Below are 15,954 nucleotides of genomic sequence, written 5' to 3'. Positions count from 1 at the left end.
GGCTGAGCTTATTTCTCAAGGCTGTTTGATCTTGGGGGAAATGCTTGAGAATCTTGCCTTGTTATAACTGTAATATCAAGAAATACAAAATGCACACAAAGAGATACACTTGACATATTGCAAAACAGAGGAATGCATCCACACTGAGAGTTTAGAAATAGATATCAATAACCTTTGTTATATCTTGACCTTACCTTGTTCAATCTGATTTTACATTAATTAATTAATTCATTTATTCATTTATTTATTTATCATTTTTTTCATTTTTACAAAGTTTTTATGAAATGTATTTGACGTTTTCCAAACAATAGAATTGTTTTAAGTGATCCTTTTGTTTTGCTGTTCAGACATAAATATCTTCTGAGGGTTTTATGACAGACAATTGTATATGACAAGTCCACAGTAAAGAAAAAGTCGAGGAGGTATATTTGAAAGATAGACTGCATGAGACCAAGGCATACCTGCACACACACACACACACACACACACACAAACACACACATCCACAATTGTTTTTAGGAGAGACATTGGCTCTTTGTGACTGTGTCTTGTAAACCTGCTTGGTTTTGACGACAAATAAAATCTCATTCTGATTCACACACACACATACGCACACAGATGCACCTGTCAACTCCGCTCCCATGCCCTTCCACCCACCTTCCTAAACCAACCTTCCTACTTACAAAGAGGTAGATGATGATAATGAAGCCAACGTTGAAGAGGAGATAGACAACCCCCAGCACGATTAGCACAATGGTCTCCACTTGGTCAGCCAGCCCTGGGTCATAGAGCAAGGTGGTGACAATGGCATGCCATGAGCACACAGCAGACAGCATGATCATGGATGCCAATAAATATTTATCCTGCAACACAAAGGGTCATGGACGCCAATAAATACTGATCCTGCAACATATAGGATCATGGACCCCAGTAAATATTCATTCACAAATATAAAGGATCATGGATGTGGCAATAAGCAATGATCTTGCAACACAAAGGATCATGGACACTAGTGCGTATTTATCCTGCAATAGAAAGGAAAAGTGAAGCTGAGTCAATTTCTCACAAGGTTGAAAAAATGCTAAAATTTGTGATACATGTATCGTCCAAATTGGAAAAAAATATGTTTTAAAAGAATGTCCAGGAGCTGAAATGTTACAGGAATATGGTCAAATATTTCTAACAGTTGGAGGTTGTATAACAAACCCCTTTAGGAATGATGTATTTCTTAGTTGTTCATAATTTGATGATAAAAGTAATGTACATGATAAGCATGATATTTTGATGGAACCATTGTTATTTAATAGCAAACTTAAGACAGATGGCAAAGTCTGGGTAAGAAAAAAAAAATCTTTATTGTAAAAAGATCTTCTGAAAGAGATTTGAAGATTTTTGAATTATGAATTCCAAGATTAAATTGATACTTGAGTCCCAGCGCTAGAATACTTTGGTTGTGTAAACATGGTTAGAAGTTTTATAAAAGAAAAGAATATAGCATTGGAAAACAATGATGAGAATGGACACAACTTTAATAAAGCATATACTGTTATGTTGAAAGCTCCAAGAGGAGCTAGGAGGTACAAATTGGAAAACTAGAACTACCAAATGCCTGTAAAAAATGGGACTTGATTTTGAAAACAATCTTGAATGGAAGTATATATTTTTCGAGAAAAATCCATGAGATAAGACTAAAATGGTTCCGGATGAAAACAAATGATATTCTTGTGACAGATTCTATTCTTAGAAACATGGGAGTACTCCCAGATAACAAGTGTAATTAATGCAAGGATAAAAAACAACAACAACACAATTCCACATTATCTATGGGAATGTAACCAAGTGCATATACTTATAAGAACCAAAGTTGTTTAGCATGCTATTATACATCTTTTTTGTTCAATAATGGTTTTTCTACCTTCAGTGGTTTAGGCTCTGGGAGAACAGAGTTTGATCACGGTGCGCGTTCTCGACGTGGAAGGGTGGGGTTAGAAATCAGGTGATAACAGGCAGAAAGCTGCCACGTTCACAACATTATCATGATTTTCTGACATCTAGGGACATAGACCATTCCAAAAATATATGATAACACTTGCCACTATAAGTGGTACCGATTAACCTGCTGGCTGATGGACTAATGCTGCGAGCAGGATAGAATGATGGAAGCCAGCAGAACACACCCAAGTAGTCAGGGAGGTCACCCTCTCCAGACTCTGCACCTTCATAAACTCTGCAGATTCTCTTGGGATGATGGTGCAGAGGAGTTCATCCGGGAAGCCACCCTGATACTCCAACCCATGTCCAACTCCATGGCTGTCAGCTGGATCCTGAGTGCACTGGAGGGCAGGGCAAGACAGTATGTCCTCTCGATGGAGGCAGAGGACGTCAACACCCCAGCAAAAATCTTCGCTATCCTTGACCAACAATGGGGAGAACAGCGTGACTCTTCCACTCTTGCTGGGGCCTTCAGAAGGCAGCAGGGCCTAGCAGAATCAGTGGGAGAATACACTAAAGCCCTGCACATCCTCTGGACGAAGACGAATGCTGCCAGGAACAACACCCTCTCCCCTGCCATGATGCGGGACACCTTTGTCAGCTGTCTGCACCCTCCCTCCCTCAGACGGGACCTGAAAAGATCCCTGAGAGAAAGACCAGACACAACCTTCACTGCAGGAGGCGCAGCACTGGATGAGGGAGGATGGAGTCCTGGATGCTGCAGTGGAACAGACGACTACCAAAGACTCCAGCACCCTTCACCATCTGGAGAAACGCATTATGGCCCTCACCACATAGACAGCCACCATGAAGCAGCAACTGCAGAAGCAACAACACGCCACCATTGTTGCCATGCAGGCGTCCTGCTAGGGTGACCTACCACGTCAAGGACTACCCCGGGCCTGGAAAATCAGCTAGGGCCTTCCCCACCATGTCAACCACCAGGGGGACGACAATCACATCAACAGGGCCTTACCTGTTGATGGTGCAGGCGTGCAGGCCACAAAGAGGCGGACTGTAGGGCCAAGCTGCAGCACAGGCGGCGGCAGACGACCTCCTAGCAAGACACCCAGCAACGTTGACAGCATCACGAAAACTTCCACCCGTTGCCACCATCAACTAGGCAATGGGGGGCAGGAAGAAAACCAAGCTTGCTGGAAGGTGTCCCACGGCCAACATCAACGTCAATAGAAAACATGCGCCTGCCCTTCTAGACACTAGCAGTGAAGTCACCACCGTCACTGAGACCTGGGCAGCTGAGCACCTGAGAGACCCGAGACGGGAAGACTGCCACATCCGACTACATGCAGAGAATGGGGCTGAGGTCCCCTATTCTGGCTTCTACCTCGTCGACATCGTGGTCTTCAACACCCTCTGCCCCAGCATCCCAGTTCAGGTGGTCAAGGAACCCTGGGATCCGTTCATGCAGGACCACAAAAAGCGACTGCCGGTTTTCCTGGGGACGAATGTCCTTGGCCTCTGCTTCATCAGGTTTCCACCAGATCTTCCCCCCTGCCTGAAAACCATTGCCAAAGACAGCAGAAGGCAGTGAGTGTCCTTCCCACTCCATAGCTACTGCCAAAATATCAAGTAGCCAATCCAATACCTCATTCCTTCTTGCCTCACCACTGTCCAAACCCCTTCCCCATGGTCTGGACCACTGGTAAAAAAGAAGTAAGCTGAAGGCGCCTTTTCTGCAAAGTAAGCTGAAGGCGCCTTTTCTGCAAAGAAGGTGTCCTTTTTTTGCATCCAAGACCCTCAACAAGGAGCCGTAGAGCTGTTGGTTCTACACAGCACCATGAGACCTGAGGTCCTGGCATCACTACACAACCAGATGGGCTACCAAGGTCTTGAACGCACCTTCAATTTTTGCAGTCCAGTCAACTGGCCAGGTATGCAGCAGGACACCAATGCCTACATCAATTCCTGCCAGAGGTGCATGATGGGGCGTCGGCCGACCTTCTGGCCATCTCCTTGCTTCCCGACCTCTGGAGGTCCTGGCCATTGATTTCACCAAGCTGGGTCCAGCCAGTGATGGCAGAGAGAACGTTCTCATCATGACAAACGTTTTCACCAAATTTATGCACGCAGTACCAACCAGAAACCAAGAAGCAGTGACTGTTGCCAAGGTCCTGGTGCACGAATGGTCCCGGCGGTATGGGGTCCCAGAGAGAATCCACAGTGACAAGGGCAGGGTCCATCTATGGTATAAAGCAAAACCAAACCACACCCTACCATCCACAAGGGGCGAGATATTCAACCGCGACATGCATGACCTCCTGTGCACGCTGCCCCCAGAGGAGAAGCCCAGGTGGCCTGTACATTTACCAGAGCTCGTGCAGGCCAACAACAACACCCCTTATGCGTCAACAGGATTCGACCCCCACTTCCTGCTGTTCGGCCAACAACCAAGGCTACCCGTCGACAGCCCCCTTCGACACACCACCTCTGTTGCTGGGTCCACCAGCATCGCCTCCGCCTGCAAGAAACCAGCAGAGGGCCTACAACCAGATGAAGCAAACTGCTGTGAAGTGAGACAAGCTTACAGATAAGAGGGCTTCTAACCATCCTCTGTAAGTGGGCGACCACGTCTACTTACGTAACCGGGGTGCGGGCCGCAGAAAGATCCATGACTTCTGGAGACCTAACCTTCACCGAGTGACTTCGCGACTTCGCAACCATTCCAGGGCCTGCACATCTACTTGGTGCAGCCCCTAGCAGGGGGTCCTGAACGAGCAGTCCACTGGAAAGACCTGCTGCCAGCAAGTGCCCCCCTTGGACCTGCAGGATGATTGTCAATCAGAGGCATCACCATCTCCAGTCACCTCTGACTGACTGAGTTCGCTTCGAACAATGGCCCAGTGCTCAGGCAGACGGCTCACAGTCTTTCGAAGTCAGTGAGGGCCGACCACCACGGGTCAACTGCAGCCCCGAACCCAGCACAAGCTGTCACTCCACCTACGCCAGCACCACGGCGATCTCTATGCCTGGCGAAGAAGCCAGTAACAAAGTATACTTTTGGTGTTCCTTACGTTGGTCAGTGACTCATATATTTGCCAGGCTGTCTCAGCTGAAAAATGAGGAGACAAGATAGGTTAATGATGGACAATATGTGGGACTGATTGTTCTTTGGTTGTTTTTTTTATGTCACTGAGAGATTGTAATTTTCTATTGATGGAATTTCTTGGGGGCGGGGGGGTTTCTTGAAGCAATACTGTTTGAACACTCACTAATGTTGGGTCTTTTATTGCATTTTTGCTTAGGAAACTGCTCAACTGCAAATAATGTTTTGTTGGTGATAATGTGTTGGTCAAAAAGTAAAAAGCCCCTGGGTGACTTAAAGTTTTCTTTAAAATGACCATTCTTTTCTAGTCCTTGTTGGGCTGCTTTAGGTACTTCATCTTGAGGAATCTTGTTTTGAGTTCTTTCTGGTCAATATGGACTTGAAGCTGATGTAAAGGAATTATGTTTATACAACAATTCTCTTACAATGTACAACATGTGGACATACATATCAGACAGTTAACATTGCTGGGACTTATTTGTTTATATTGGGAACTCTGTTTATACAACGGCTCCCCTTATAATCTGTTCTGGTTTTGGCTTTGGTGTTTTGCATTTAAAATAACGCCCCCAAGAACAGTTGACTGAAGTCCATCTATAGAATTGTTGTGTGTATTTCAAGTATATTACTTTAAGGGTCTACTTTTAAAACAATGTTCATTGGGAATTGTGGGCTAACAGTTTCGCCCCGACATGGTTTGTACATTTTGCAAAAATCTGACTTTGAGGGCTCACGTTCAATCAATGGTTATTGATTAATGTTTGAGTTTGCATTTTTCCGACTTGAGCAACTTACTTGGGACTTGCATTTAAGATCATTAATGTTTTGTGTGTTCAATGGTTTGAATGGGTGTATTCGTGCATGCTTTTGGCCCCTTTTTAATGTGGTTGGAGAAAGTGCTTGTGGGGCTACAATTTTCAGGTAAATTGGTCACAAGTGATTTCCCTCCCTTTACAGGGAACATTATTTCTCATAATTATTTTTAAAATTATGAACATTTCCTCATACATGGGATTATAATTTTTATGTTATCAAAATTTGTTAATATTATTATTATTATTATTATTATTATTATTATTTTAGTAAAATGATAGCATTAGGTCAAAAATCCTATAATTCTTTTAAATCAATATTCATATGAAAGAATTTTGGTGTGACTTTCGAATAATCAGTTATACAAAATACTTACCTGTCTCCACTTAGAGACCACCTTACCACACCATAACAAGTGTATAACTGGAATATTTATAAAAGAGCTCATGAAGAACCAATGAATATATTCTATAACAAAGGATCATGGACACAAATAAACATATATCTTGCAACACAAAGGATCATATCTTGCAACACAAAGGATCAAAAATGCTAATAACTGTTCATTCTGAAACAAAAAGGATCATGGATGTTTATGATTATTTAATCTGGAACACAAAGGGACATGGATGCTAATAACAATTTATTCTGTAAAACAAGGGATCATGGATGCTGAAAAAGTGTTTATCATGCAACATGGATGTTAATAAATATTTATTCTGCAACACAAAGGAAACATGGATGGTAACATGTCTCTGTAAGAAGCAAGAGAATCTGAGCACACGGGATCGAATCCTACCTTGCCAGTATATTCTCCCCCTCCACTGGACCTCAAGTGGGTGGTCTGGATATAGTCATTCAGATGAGAAACAATGTCCCATGTGTGTAGCATGCACCTAATGCATGTAAAAAGAACCCACAGCACCCACAGGGTTATCCCGAGAAATATGTTGTGACAAAAAATAAAACAATAAAATAAATACTGATCCTGCAAAACGATAATGGAAGTTATTGAATATTTATTATGCAATGCAATCAATCATTGGTGCTAATAAATTCATTGTGCAACAGAAAGGATCATGGATGCCAATCTTATTGTGCACTAAGAAGGATCATGAGTGCGAAAAAATATTGTGCAACATAAATGATCATGGGTGCCAATAAATAGTTATTGCATAACTGAAAGAACCATGAATGCCAATAAATACCAATATTGTGTACCCTTCAGGGTACACTTAAACATTCGGGACGGATACAAAAAAGCAAGATAAACAGTATGCATACCATGTATGTGAGGTAGGATATTCGGGGCAGACTCTGATTCACGACCGACTTAAAGGCGACAGAGGTGAGCATGAGAGTGAAGGACAATTGTAGACGGTTCTGTGGATACTTCTTGTCCACTGAGAATGTTGCGAACGACAGACTGCAGATTAAAAACTGCACACAAAACGCACACTGCAGATTGAAAACTACACATAAAACAAAGGCTATGTATATCTTGAAAAGTGCACAGAATGACTGGATGCGGTTTAAAGCACACACACACACACACACACACACACATATATATATATATATATATATATATATATATATATATATATGCATATCAAAATCTGCATAAAAAGAATGATGTAAATAAGTCATCTGATTAACAATTAGAAATCAGCAGATTAAAACAGCATATGGAATGGATGCAGATTGTAAAAAAAGTACACATCTTAATACATCAGCACATAAACCACATTAAAATCATTCCACAGAATAAGCAGAAAACAAAAATATGTCATGTGACGTTGACCTTGAACCAAGGTAGTGAAGGTCCCAGTTTTCAGAACTGTCAGTTTGTAAAGAAACACCCGATCCTCGTGCATTTGCTCTGAGGGGAATGGGGGATGGGGGGGGGGAGGGAGTCCACTAAACATGAAGAAGAAAAAGTGGTTGCACTCTTAATTATACCATCTGATTACACAACTATCAGATGTTCCAAATTTTTGATTGGTAGACAGTTTTGTGTGCTCTGGAAAATGATGGGCTGTTCATGTCATGCAAATAATTATAGGCCTTTGGAGGTGGGGCATTAAGGCCCTGACTGCCCATAGGGACAGAGGAGTCTGGATGACCACAAATCAGAAGTCAGTTGATCAAGGGGGTATTGAGCACAAGATCGTCTTCCTTCCTATTGAAAAGGGAATGCGTGTTTCTAAACGGATCAACAACCAAAATATACAATATCCAAACATCACGGACTTTAAAAAACTATGAAAGCAATAAATCTTTATATATATATATATATATTAAAATCATACTAAAATTAACTCTATTGTTTTATGGCTGTTATTAAGGCAAAACAAAATCAATTTCATCCTTTTCTGGTTATTCAAGCCAAATACCGATCCATGTTTTTAATTGCACCCGGTCCAGTGAGGATCCACGTGAACTGCTCAGTTTGCTTTCATTTCGTTTCGTGACGAAGCGAAGAACGGGTCGTGTACCCGAACCAGGGGCATATATTTTTCCTTTTCCGTCTTGTCCTCAACCGTAGTACGTATTTTTGCTGACTTCTATTACTGTGACACCAACACTTGGACCCTCTTGTTTGAATTGTGCGGAAAGTGTCTTGTGGATTTGTGATGTTTGGATTGAGTTTTCAATATTGTCTATTGTGTAGGATCTGCAACATTATAATAATAGTAATAACTGTACATTTATCAGCGCTTTCCTCATTGCACAAACACATGAAACACACTCAGTCTTTAACTCACAATCATGCAAAATAAACATATATATGCTCATACAAACTCGTAGGTACAATACATACACACATTTTTACATGCATGCATGCATCCATCCGTAATACATACATACATTCGACGCACACACAATACAGCGTTACCAATATACCAACGCAATCAAACTACTTTCATGTATGAGAGAGGGTCGAGAGGAAATGCTGCTGGAAGAGGAAAGTCTTGAGGTTAGATTTAAAGGAAGGCAGTGAGGGGCTGTGACGGACGTGGTGAGGCAAAGAGTTCCATATCTGAACAGTAGATGATGAAAAGGGTTGACCATAGTGCTGTTCTCTTTTGTATTTTGGGGCGCGGAAGGTTCTGTCATCGGCAGCAGAGCGAAGAAAACATAGTCGTTGAGTTACAAGAAAGCGAAAATTTTGGAGTTAATATCTTAATAAAACTGAAGGAAAAAAAAAGATTAGTATGGACTATCTATCTGGCGATAGCCTGTGCACTAAGCCCGAACATCGCCCGGACACGTGCAGGTTGGAGAATGAGGGAACAGCCGGAGGTGAACTGGCAGCAAACAGGTGAGAAAGATATATGACCTGTCAACAGACGATGGGGTTACACAAGCGAACTGGTCGTGTTTTCCTGTCTGATTGGCAGACTGATCTGTCCGTCAGCGTTTTGCGGTGTTGTGATGACTGGTGGACTGCTAAGTGACACAAATGTCAGGGACAGAGGTGTGTGGATGAGTACAGAACAGGGGTCAGCTGTTCACTGTCCACTGTCTCCTGCGACATTAGACAGACGTCTAAGATCAATCCCAATCTGTTTCCTTGATGCTGTAAACTTAATATTATATGCTTGGTGATAGAACAAATGATCATGTGGTTCATGTAATTTGTAACTTTTTCACCCCCGAAAACGGAGTATGACTGCCTACATGGCAGGTAAAAACGGTCATACACGTAAAAGCCCACTCGTGTACATACACGAGTTGCAGCCCACGGACGAAGAAGAAGTAACTTTTTCTTTCACGTAAAGCGCCCTGAGCTCCCAGAGAGAAAGGACGCTATACCAATGCACACCATAAATATATGTGCGTAAGAATATTTTTTGAGATAATGATATTAATGAAATTTGGAAAATTGATTTGTTAAATATGTTCTTTTTAAATCATACCTTCCCTCAAATCAGAATTTCCTTGTGTTGCTCAGTTAATATTTTATTCAAATGGTTGCGAAAACGTCAGTACAACAAACGTTAATCTGACAATAAATGGTTTCAGTCAGCCCTCTGACATGGGTAAATGATATAAGTATCTGAACACCGGAAGGAAATAACTTGTGCAACAGGGACAATAGAAATGACAATCCATTTCTTCGCGAATAGACTTCCGGGTTTTACTATCATAAAAAAATATTTTTCTTAATTTTGCAAAGACATGCATACAATATACAGAAATAGTATTGAAGCAACACATGCAAAGAGATAACCTTTGAGGTTCTTTTGATAAGAATCTCTTTGGAAAAGTATGTAATTAGAGCACGTTTTAACCCGGTGTTTAGACATCAAACCTTTTTTGCCTCCAGAAATTATTGAACACGTGTTACCAGTTTCAAATGTTAATTTTTTTTTTAAAAGTTATGTATATCAAAATGTTCTGTATTAAAGTTAGCGAGTTATGTGTTAAATAGTCCGGTTGGTTGTTTATTGTAGGTACCCACATCATCCGCTCTTCAAATAATAATCTATAGAAGTATTGCATACAATATTTGATTGTTAATTTTATGTTCTAATCCCGCTTCCCCCATCCCCCTTCTCACACAACCTTAGAATATTATGTTTTTCTTTCTCCAGTCACTGACACTCACCATCCCCATTTCACATTTTGTACTTATCTTTTCCACATTCTGTTCTCTCTCTCTTGCTTCCTCAGTTCCACCCCCACGCCCCACCCCCAACCGCCCCGCTTTCAGTTTATAGTTCTTCCCTGCCATTGATTTTCAGAAATGATGATTTCTAAGTAATAATAATAATAATAATCATGATGATAGAAATAATAATAAAAATAATAAATAACAATAATAATAATAATGATAAAAATATCATTTATTTTCAGTCTAATATCATCATCTTAGATGAACAGACTATAAACAAATAAGCGAACTCCATAAGAATCAAACCATCGTTTGCTTCAAGGCGCAGCTCAACTTTAAACTAAATCAATAACTTTCGGTGCAAAACGAATATGAAAACTGAATACCGAAAGAGTAACCAAAACGCAAGCGACGTTATACCATAATGATTGTAAGATAAGATAAGATAAGATAAGAATAACTTTATTATCTCCAACTTTAGAAATTTGGTCAGGTGCATTATCACAACATAGACAAGTAAACAACATGGGGACCATAACTGTAAAAGTCAAAAACAGCTTTTACGAATATTACGAAGATACAAATGTAAAAAATATCACATACATCGTTTCATACATACATCCACACACTGCAGGTAATAACTAGTATTCTTAATGTAAAAAGAGAAAGAATTAAGAAACATTATTTGAATATAATTATAAACATAGCCTACTATACTGCACATTGATTATAATAGACAGATAAGATAAGAATAAAGATGAACTGTGGAAAACCACAACCAGATAATCAGCACACACCCGCACCCCCCCCCCCCCCCCACACACACACACACACACACGCGGATTACTTGATTAAACAAGAGTAATAAACATATGTTCTCAAATAAAAGCATCTCACATGTTCGCCTTTAAAAACATTGCAATTAACTATTACATCGTAATTATTAAACAGAAATATATTTAGAATATGGACGTTAGCATTAGACATATTCCATTGTACATTCATCCTGCATATTGCACATTATTCTTCCTACATATTGCACATTCATTATAACCAATTGTCACGTTTTTAAGCTCAGTAAACACACACACACACACACACACACACACACACACACACACACACACACACACACACCACAACTAGAACAAGGTACAGCCTATCATGCACGGATTTTCACACGTCTCACATGAGAGTGCGCGCGCGCACACACACACACACACACAGTTCTCAAGAATTTAAAAGGTGTATTGAACGTGGAATAAAAGTCTTCAGAGCTCTGGATTTCAACTTAAAAGTTCTGTAGCGTCGTCCTGATGGCAATAGCTCTTAATACTTTGCTAAAATATGGGTGTCGTCAGTTGCTATCTGCCTGCTTTTTTTAACCACTCGACTTTCATACAGCTCTTGCATACTAGCTTGTTTCACTCCCACAATTTTACTGCATACACTCATGACATCGTTCAAAACACGCTTACTTCTCACTCCCAAACTTCCATACCAGCACATAAATGAAACTGTGAGCACGGACTCAATACAACATCGATAATAACTTTGAAGAATATTTGAATTTACACCAACATTTCTAAGCTTCTGTAAACAAAAAATTCTAGATTGACATTTCTTATGAATGGAATCAACATTTCTGTCAAAAGTCAGCTTATTGTCTAAGATGGTCCCTAAATATCTACATTCATTGGCCCTTTCCACTGTTTGACCATCAATAACAAGGTTAGCTACAGGCAAGGGGTCTTTCCGAAAATCTATTAACATTTCTTGTTTTTAATACGTTGAGATCCAGATAGTTTTTCTCACACCAGGAACAGAACTTTTTAATTTCACTGAAATAAATAGCATCAGAGTTGAACAGATCTTCAACTGCTGAATCATCAGAATATTTTATGACAGGAGTTTCCTCCGTGCCTCTGCAGTCATTTGTGTAGACTGTAAAAAGAACAGGGGACAGCACTGTACCTTGGGGTGCACCAGTAGAAGTAGATTTTAGAGAAGAGTGGGCAGAATGAAAGCGGACGGACTGAGTTCTATTGAGAAGAAAACTTACTATCCAAAGAGTAAGCTTCGGATCAACATCCATGCCTAGCAGTTTGAGGGCAAGGAGATGAGGTTGTATTGTGTTAAAAGCAGAAGAGAAGTCAACAAAAAGGATACGAACAAAAGATCCTGTGTTATTCAAATGAAGGAAAGCATTATGAAGGAGAGTTAGGATAGCATCGTCAGTACTTCTGTGTGCTTTATAAGCAAACTGAAGAGAGTCAAGCTGCTGTTCAGTGAAAGAAAGAAGATGGCGGAGAATATTTTTTTTCAAAACGCTACATGGCTTCCCCAGAATGTCGCAGTGTGAAGAAAATAAAAGGTCAAGAATTATGAGCAATGTCTTACAATACGTTTAGTTTGTTCAAAATAGGCCTATGGGCACTGGTAAATCACTGAAATGTCAAAATCAAAACAGGCCTATGAGCACATGAGACACATGTGCATTCAAAATCGACAGTCCGTAAATTGTTCCATATCTATTCGGCTTCTGCACCAGTCTGCTGAGAGTGTTCTAACTGGTGTTGCTGAAGTGTCAGAAAGCAAAGGATACTCTTGTTGACTGACTTCTGCTGAAGTGGAGTGATGGCCTAGGAAGCGAGAGAATCTGAGACGGCTGGTTCGAATCACGGCTCAGTTGCCAATATTTTCTCCCCTCCACTAGACCTTGAGTGGTGGTCTGGACGCTAGTCATTCGGATGAGACGATAAACCGAGATCACGTGTACAGCATGCACTTAGCGCACGTAAAAAAAAAAGTAACAAAAGGGTTGCCCCTGGTAATCACTAGAAAAATCCACTTCGATAGGAAAAACAAATAAAACTGCGCGCAGAAAACCCCCCAACAAGAAACAAAACAAAACAAAAACAACAACAACAAAAACAAAACGGGTGGCGGTCTCAGTGTAGTGACGCACTCTCACTGTGGAGATCAGCCCGAATTTCACTCAGAGAAATCTGTTGTGACAAAAAAGAGAAATACAAATACTTGCGGTGTCTTCGGCATTTGTTGGTCTGTCTGGAGCGCTACACTCAGTCCGTGGAACGTTGTGATTCGTTGTTGGCTCAGGAACACCAGAACACTGAGGAGTGTCCGACACAACTGGTGTTGAAGGAAGGGTATCAGAATGTGATGAGCAGGCAGGTTTGAGTCTGTCAATGGAAATTCGGACTGGCTTTCCATTTTTCAAGATGTCAAAATACTTTTCCAAGCGGGCTAGCACAAAAAAAGAGTCCATCGTAGGGCCTCACTAAAGGTCCCTTGCGGGATTCTTGGCGAACGTAGACTTGGGTGGCAAACTGCAAATGTCGGGGAACACATGGAACTGTTGAGCCATGATGTGCAGGAGGAGGAGAAGCTATTTTCCTTAAGTTCTCTTGGAGCTCCTGAATGAAGGCGTTGGTAGGAACCAGTCTGTCCGTGCATGGGGTTGGGAGAAAATCACCAGGTACTCTGACGTTTGTGCTATAGGTGAGAAGAACAGGAACTGCATCGAGGTCCTCTTTCCAGGTTGACCGAATACCGAGTAACACAACTGGCAGTTCGTACATCCAGCCTGGTCCATTGAGGTCTCAATGTAGCTTTAAGAGCTGCTTTCAGACTGCAGTGGAACCTTTCTACCATTTCGTTGGCCTGGGGATGGTAGTCAGTGCTGGTTTTTTGTTGTTGTTGGTTTTTTTTTGGCTGAAACCAAGTGCCATGTGGAGTTCACGCCACAATGCACTGACGAACTGGCGGCCTTGATCTGAGGTGATAGTGTCTGGAACTCCAAAACTTGCAATCCAAGTGCGTAGAAGGGCCTTGGCACAGGTGATAGCTTCTGCACTGGAGAGGGGAATGGCCTCAGGCCATCTTGTGAATCTGTCCACGATAGTAAGCAGATAGCTTTCTGACAGAGGAAGAGGTCCGACAATATCTGCATGTATATCACCAAAACGCCTGTCAGGAGGTTCAAAAGAGGACAATGGTGTTTTGATGTGGCAGTCAATTTTGCTTGCCTGACAGGAATGTCAGGTCCGGACCATGTTCTTCACGTTCTTCTGAGCCCAGGCCAGACGTAACGAGCTGAGATGGCACTGAGTGTAGGTTTGAGTCAAGGGTGGCACATGTTGTGTAATGTTTCAAAGGTAGTTCTTGTCCATGACGGTGGGATGACTGGGCGAGGGCGATCGCGATCAGTATTTGACACCATCCAGAGAGATGTCCTGGAGCTGTAGAGACCCTGGTTTGGCGCACAAGTCCATGACCTTGTGGTAAATGTGCTCTGATGCGCCCAGTTGTGCAAAATCCACTAAGGGAACTGGTGATTCACATGCAATTGATGGCTCTGAATTTGTAACAGGGGCCTGGGAGAGTGCATCGGGTACACTGCTATCTGACCTACTGATGTGTCTGATATCTCGACAATGTAAGAAAGCTGACTTTCTTGGCGTGGGGATCTATCAGTCATTAGTGAGAGCATGGGTAGGCGGCTTGTGGTACGTATACACAGAGAATGATCTGCCTTCCAAAATATACCTAAAATTCTGGAATGCACTGTAGATAGCCAGCAATTCGGGGTCAAAAGTGGAGTAACGTTGATGGGTAGGTGACAGTTTCCTGGAAAAAAATGCGATGGGCCTCTGTATGCCTTGATGCTCTTGTGACAGCTCTGATGTGTGATGTGTTTACAGAAAGTTTAGTTTCAGTTTGTGGATCTGGATGATGTAGCATGACTGCACAGGCCAGTGCGAATTTGGCTTCTTGAAAGGCAGCCTGACATTCAGATGTTCAGATGACCTTCTGGGACTTGCCCTTTGTGGCTTCAGTTAGTGGTAAAAGGTGCTTGGCAATTCCTAGGAGAAATCTATGGTAGAAGTTCATCATTCCAAGAAAACGTTCAAGAGCTTGACTGTGGTGTAGGAAAGTCTGTAATAGCGCGAACTTTCTCTGGTAGAAGCTCAATCCCGGCTGCTGAGACCAAATGTCCCAAAAAGTTCAAGGATGACTGACCAAGGAGACATTTCTTGATGTTAACGACTAGACCGTTCAAGGTTAGTATATTGAAAATGGTGTATAGATCTGTCTCATGCTGCTCTGGGGTAGTGCTTGAAACAAGGATATCATCCAGGTAAACAAAACAGTAATCTAAGCCCTGTAAGATTCCATCTATGAGCCGCTGAAAGGCTTGGGCTGCGTTTTTCAAACCAAAAGGCATTTTCAAGAACTCATACAGGCCAAAAGGTGTTATAACTGCAGTTTTGGGAATGTCTTCTGGTGTAACAGGTATCTGGTTTTAGCCATGAACCAGGTCAGTTATGGAGAAGACTGTTTTTCCATGAAGATTGGCATTGAGGTCTTGGATGTGGGGAAGAGGTTAACGGTCATCCTTGGTAATGTCATGGAGTTTTCGATAGTCTCTGCATGGGCGCCA

The 15,954-nt window shown here is 41.8% G+C and overlaps 1 protein-coding gene across 5 annotated transcripts in view; it reads right to left on the bottom strand.

Annotated features, from left to right (window-relative positions):
• Nucleotides 1–15,954, bottom strand: part of LOC143282248 (cys-loop ligand-gated ion channel-like) — a 250,067-nt gene that overhangs the window by 28,682 nt on the left and 205,431 nt on the right. For 4 of the 5 annotated variants that reach the window (XM_076587847.1, XM_076587857.1, XM_076587851.1 and 1 more), the window contains 2 exons: nucleotides 7,154–7,309; nucleotides 684–863 (listed from right to left, as the gene is read on the bottom strand). In XM_076587847.1, the coding sequence (XP_076443962.1) occupies nucleotides 684–863; nucleotides 7,154–7,309 (336 nt within the window). The remainder of the gene's footprint in view (nucleotides 1–683; nucleotides 864–7,153; nucleotides 7,310–15,954) is intronic. The other variant, XR_013055232.1, reaches the window with a different exon arrangement.

This window comes from Babylonia areolata, chromosome 1, assembly GCF_041734735.1.
Source record: "Babylonia areolata isolate BAREFJ2019XMU chromosome 1, ASM4173473v1, whole genome shotgun sequence".
Lineage (NCBI taxonomy): Eukaryota > Metazoa > Mollusca > Gastropoda > Neogastropoda > Buccinidae > Babylonia > Babylonia areolata.
Note: the sequence above shows the minus strand (reverse complement) of the source record. Positions and strands in the feature narration are given on the sequence as shown.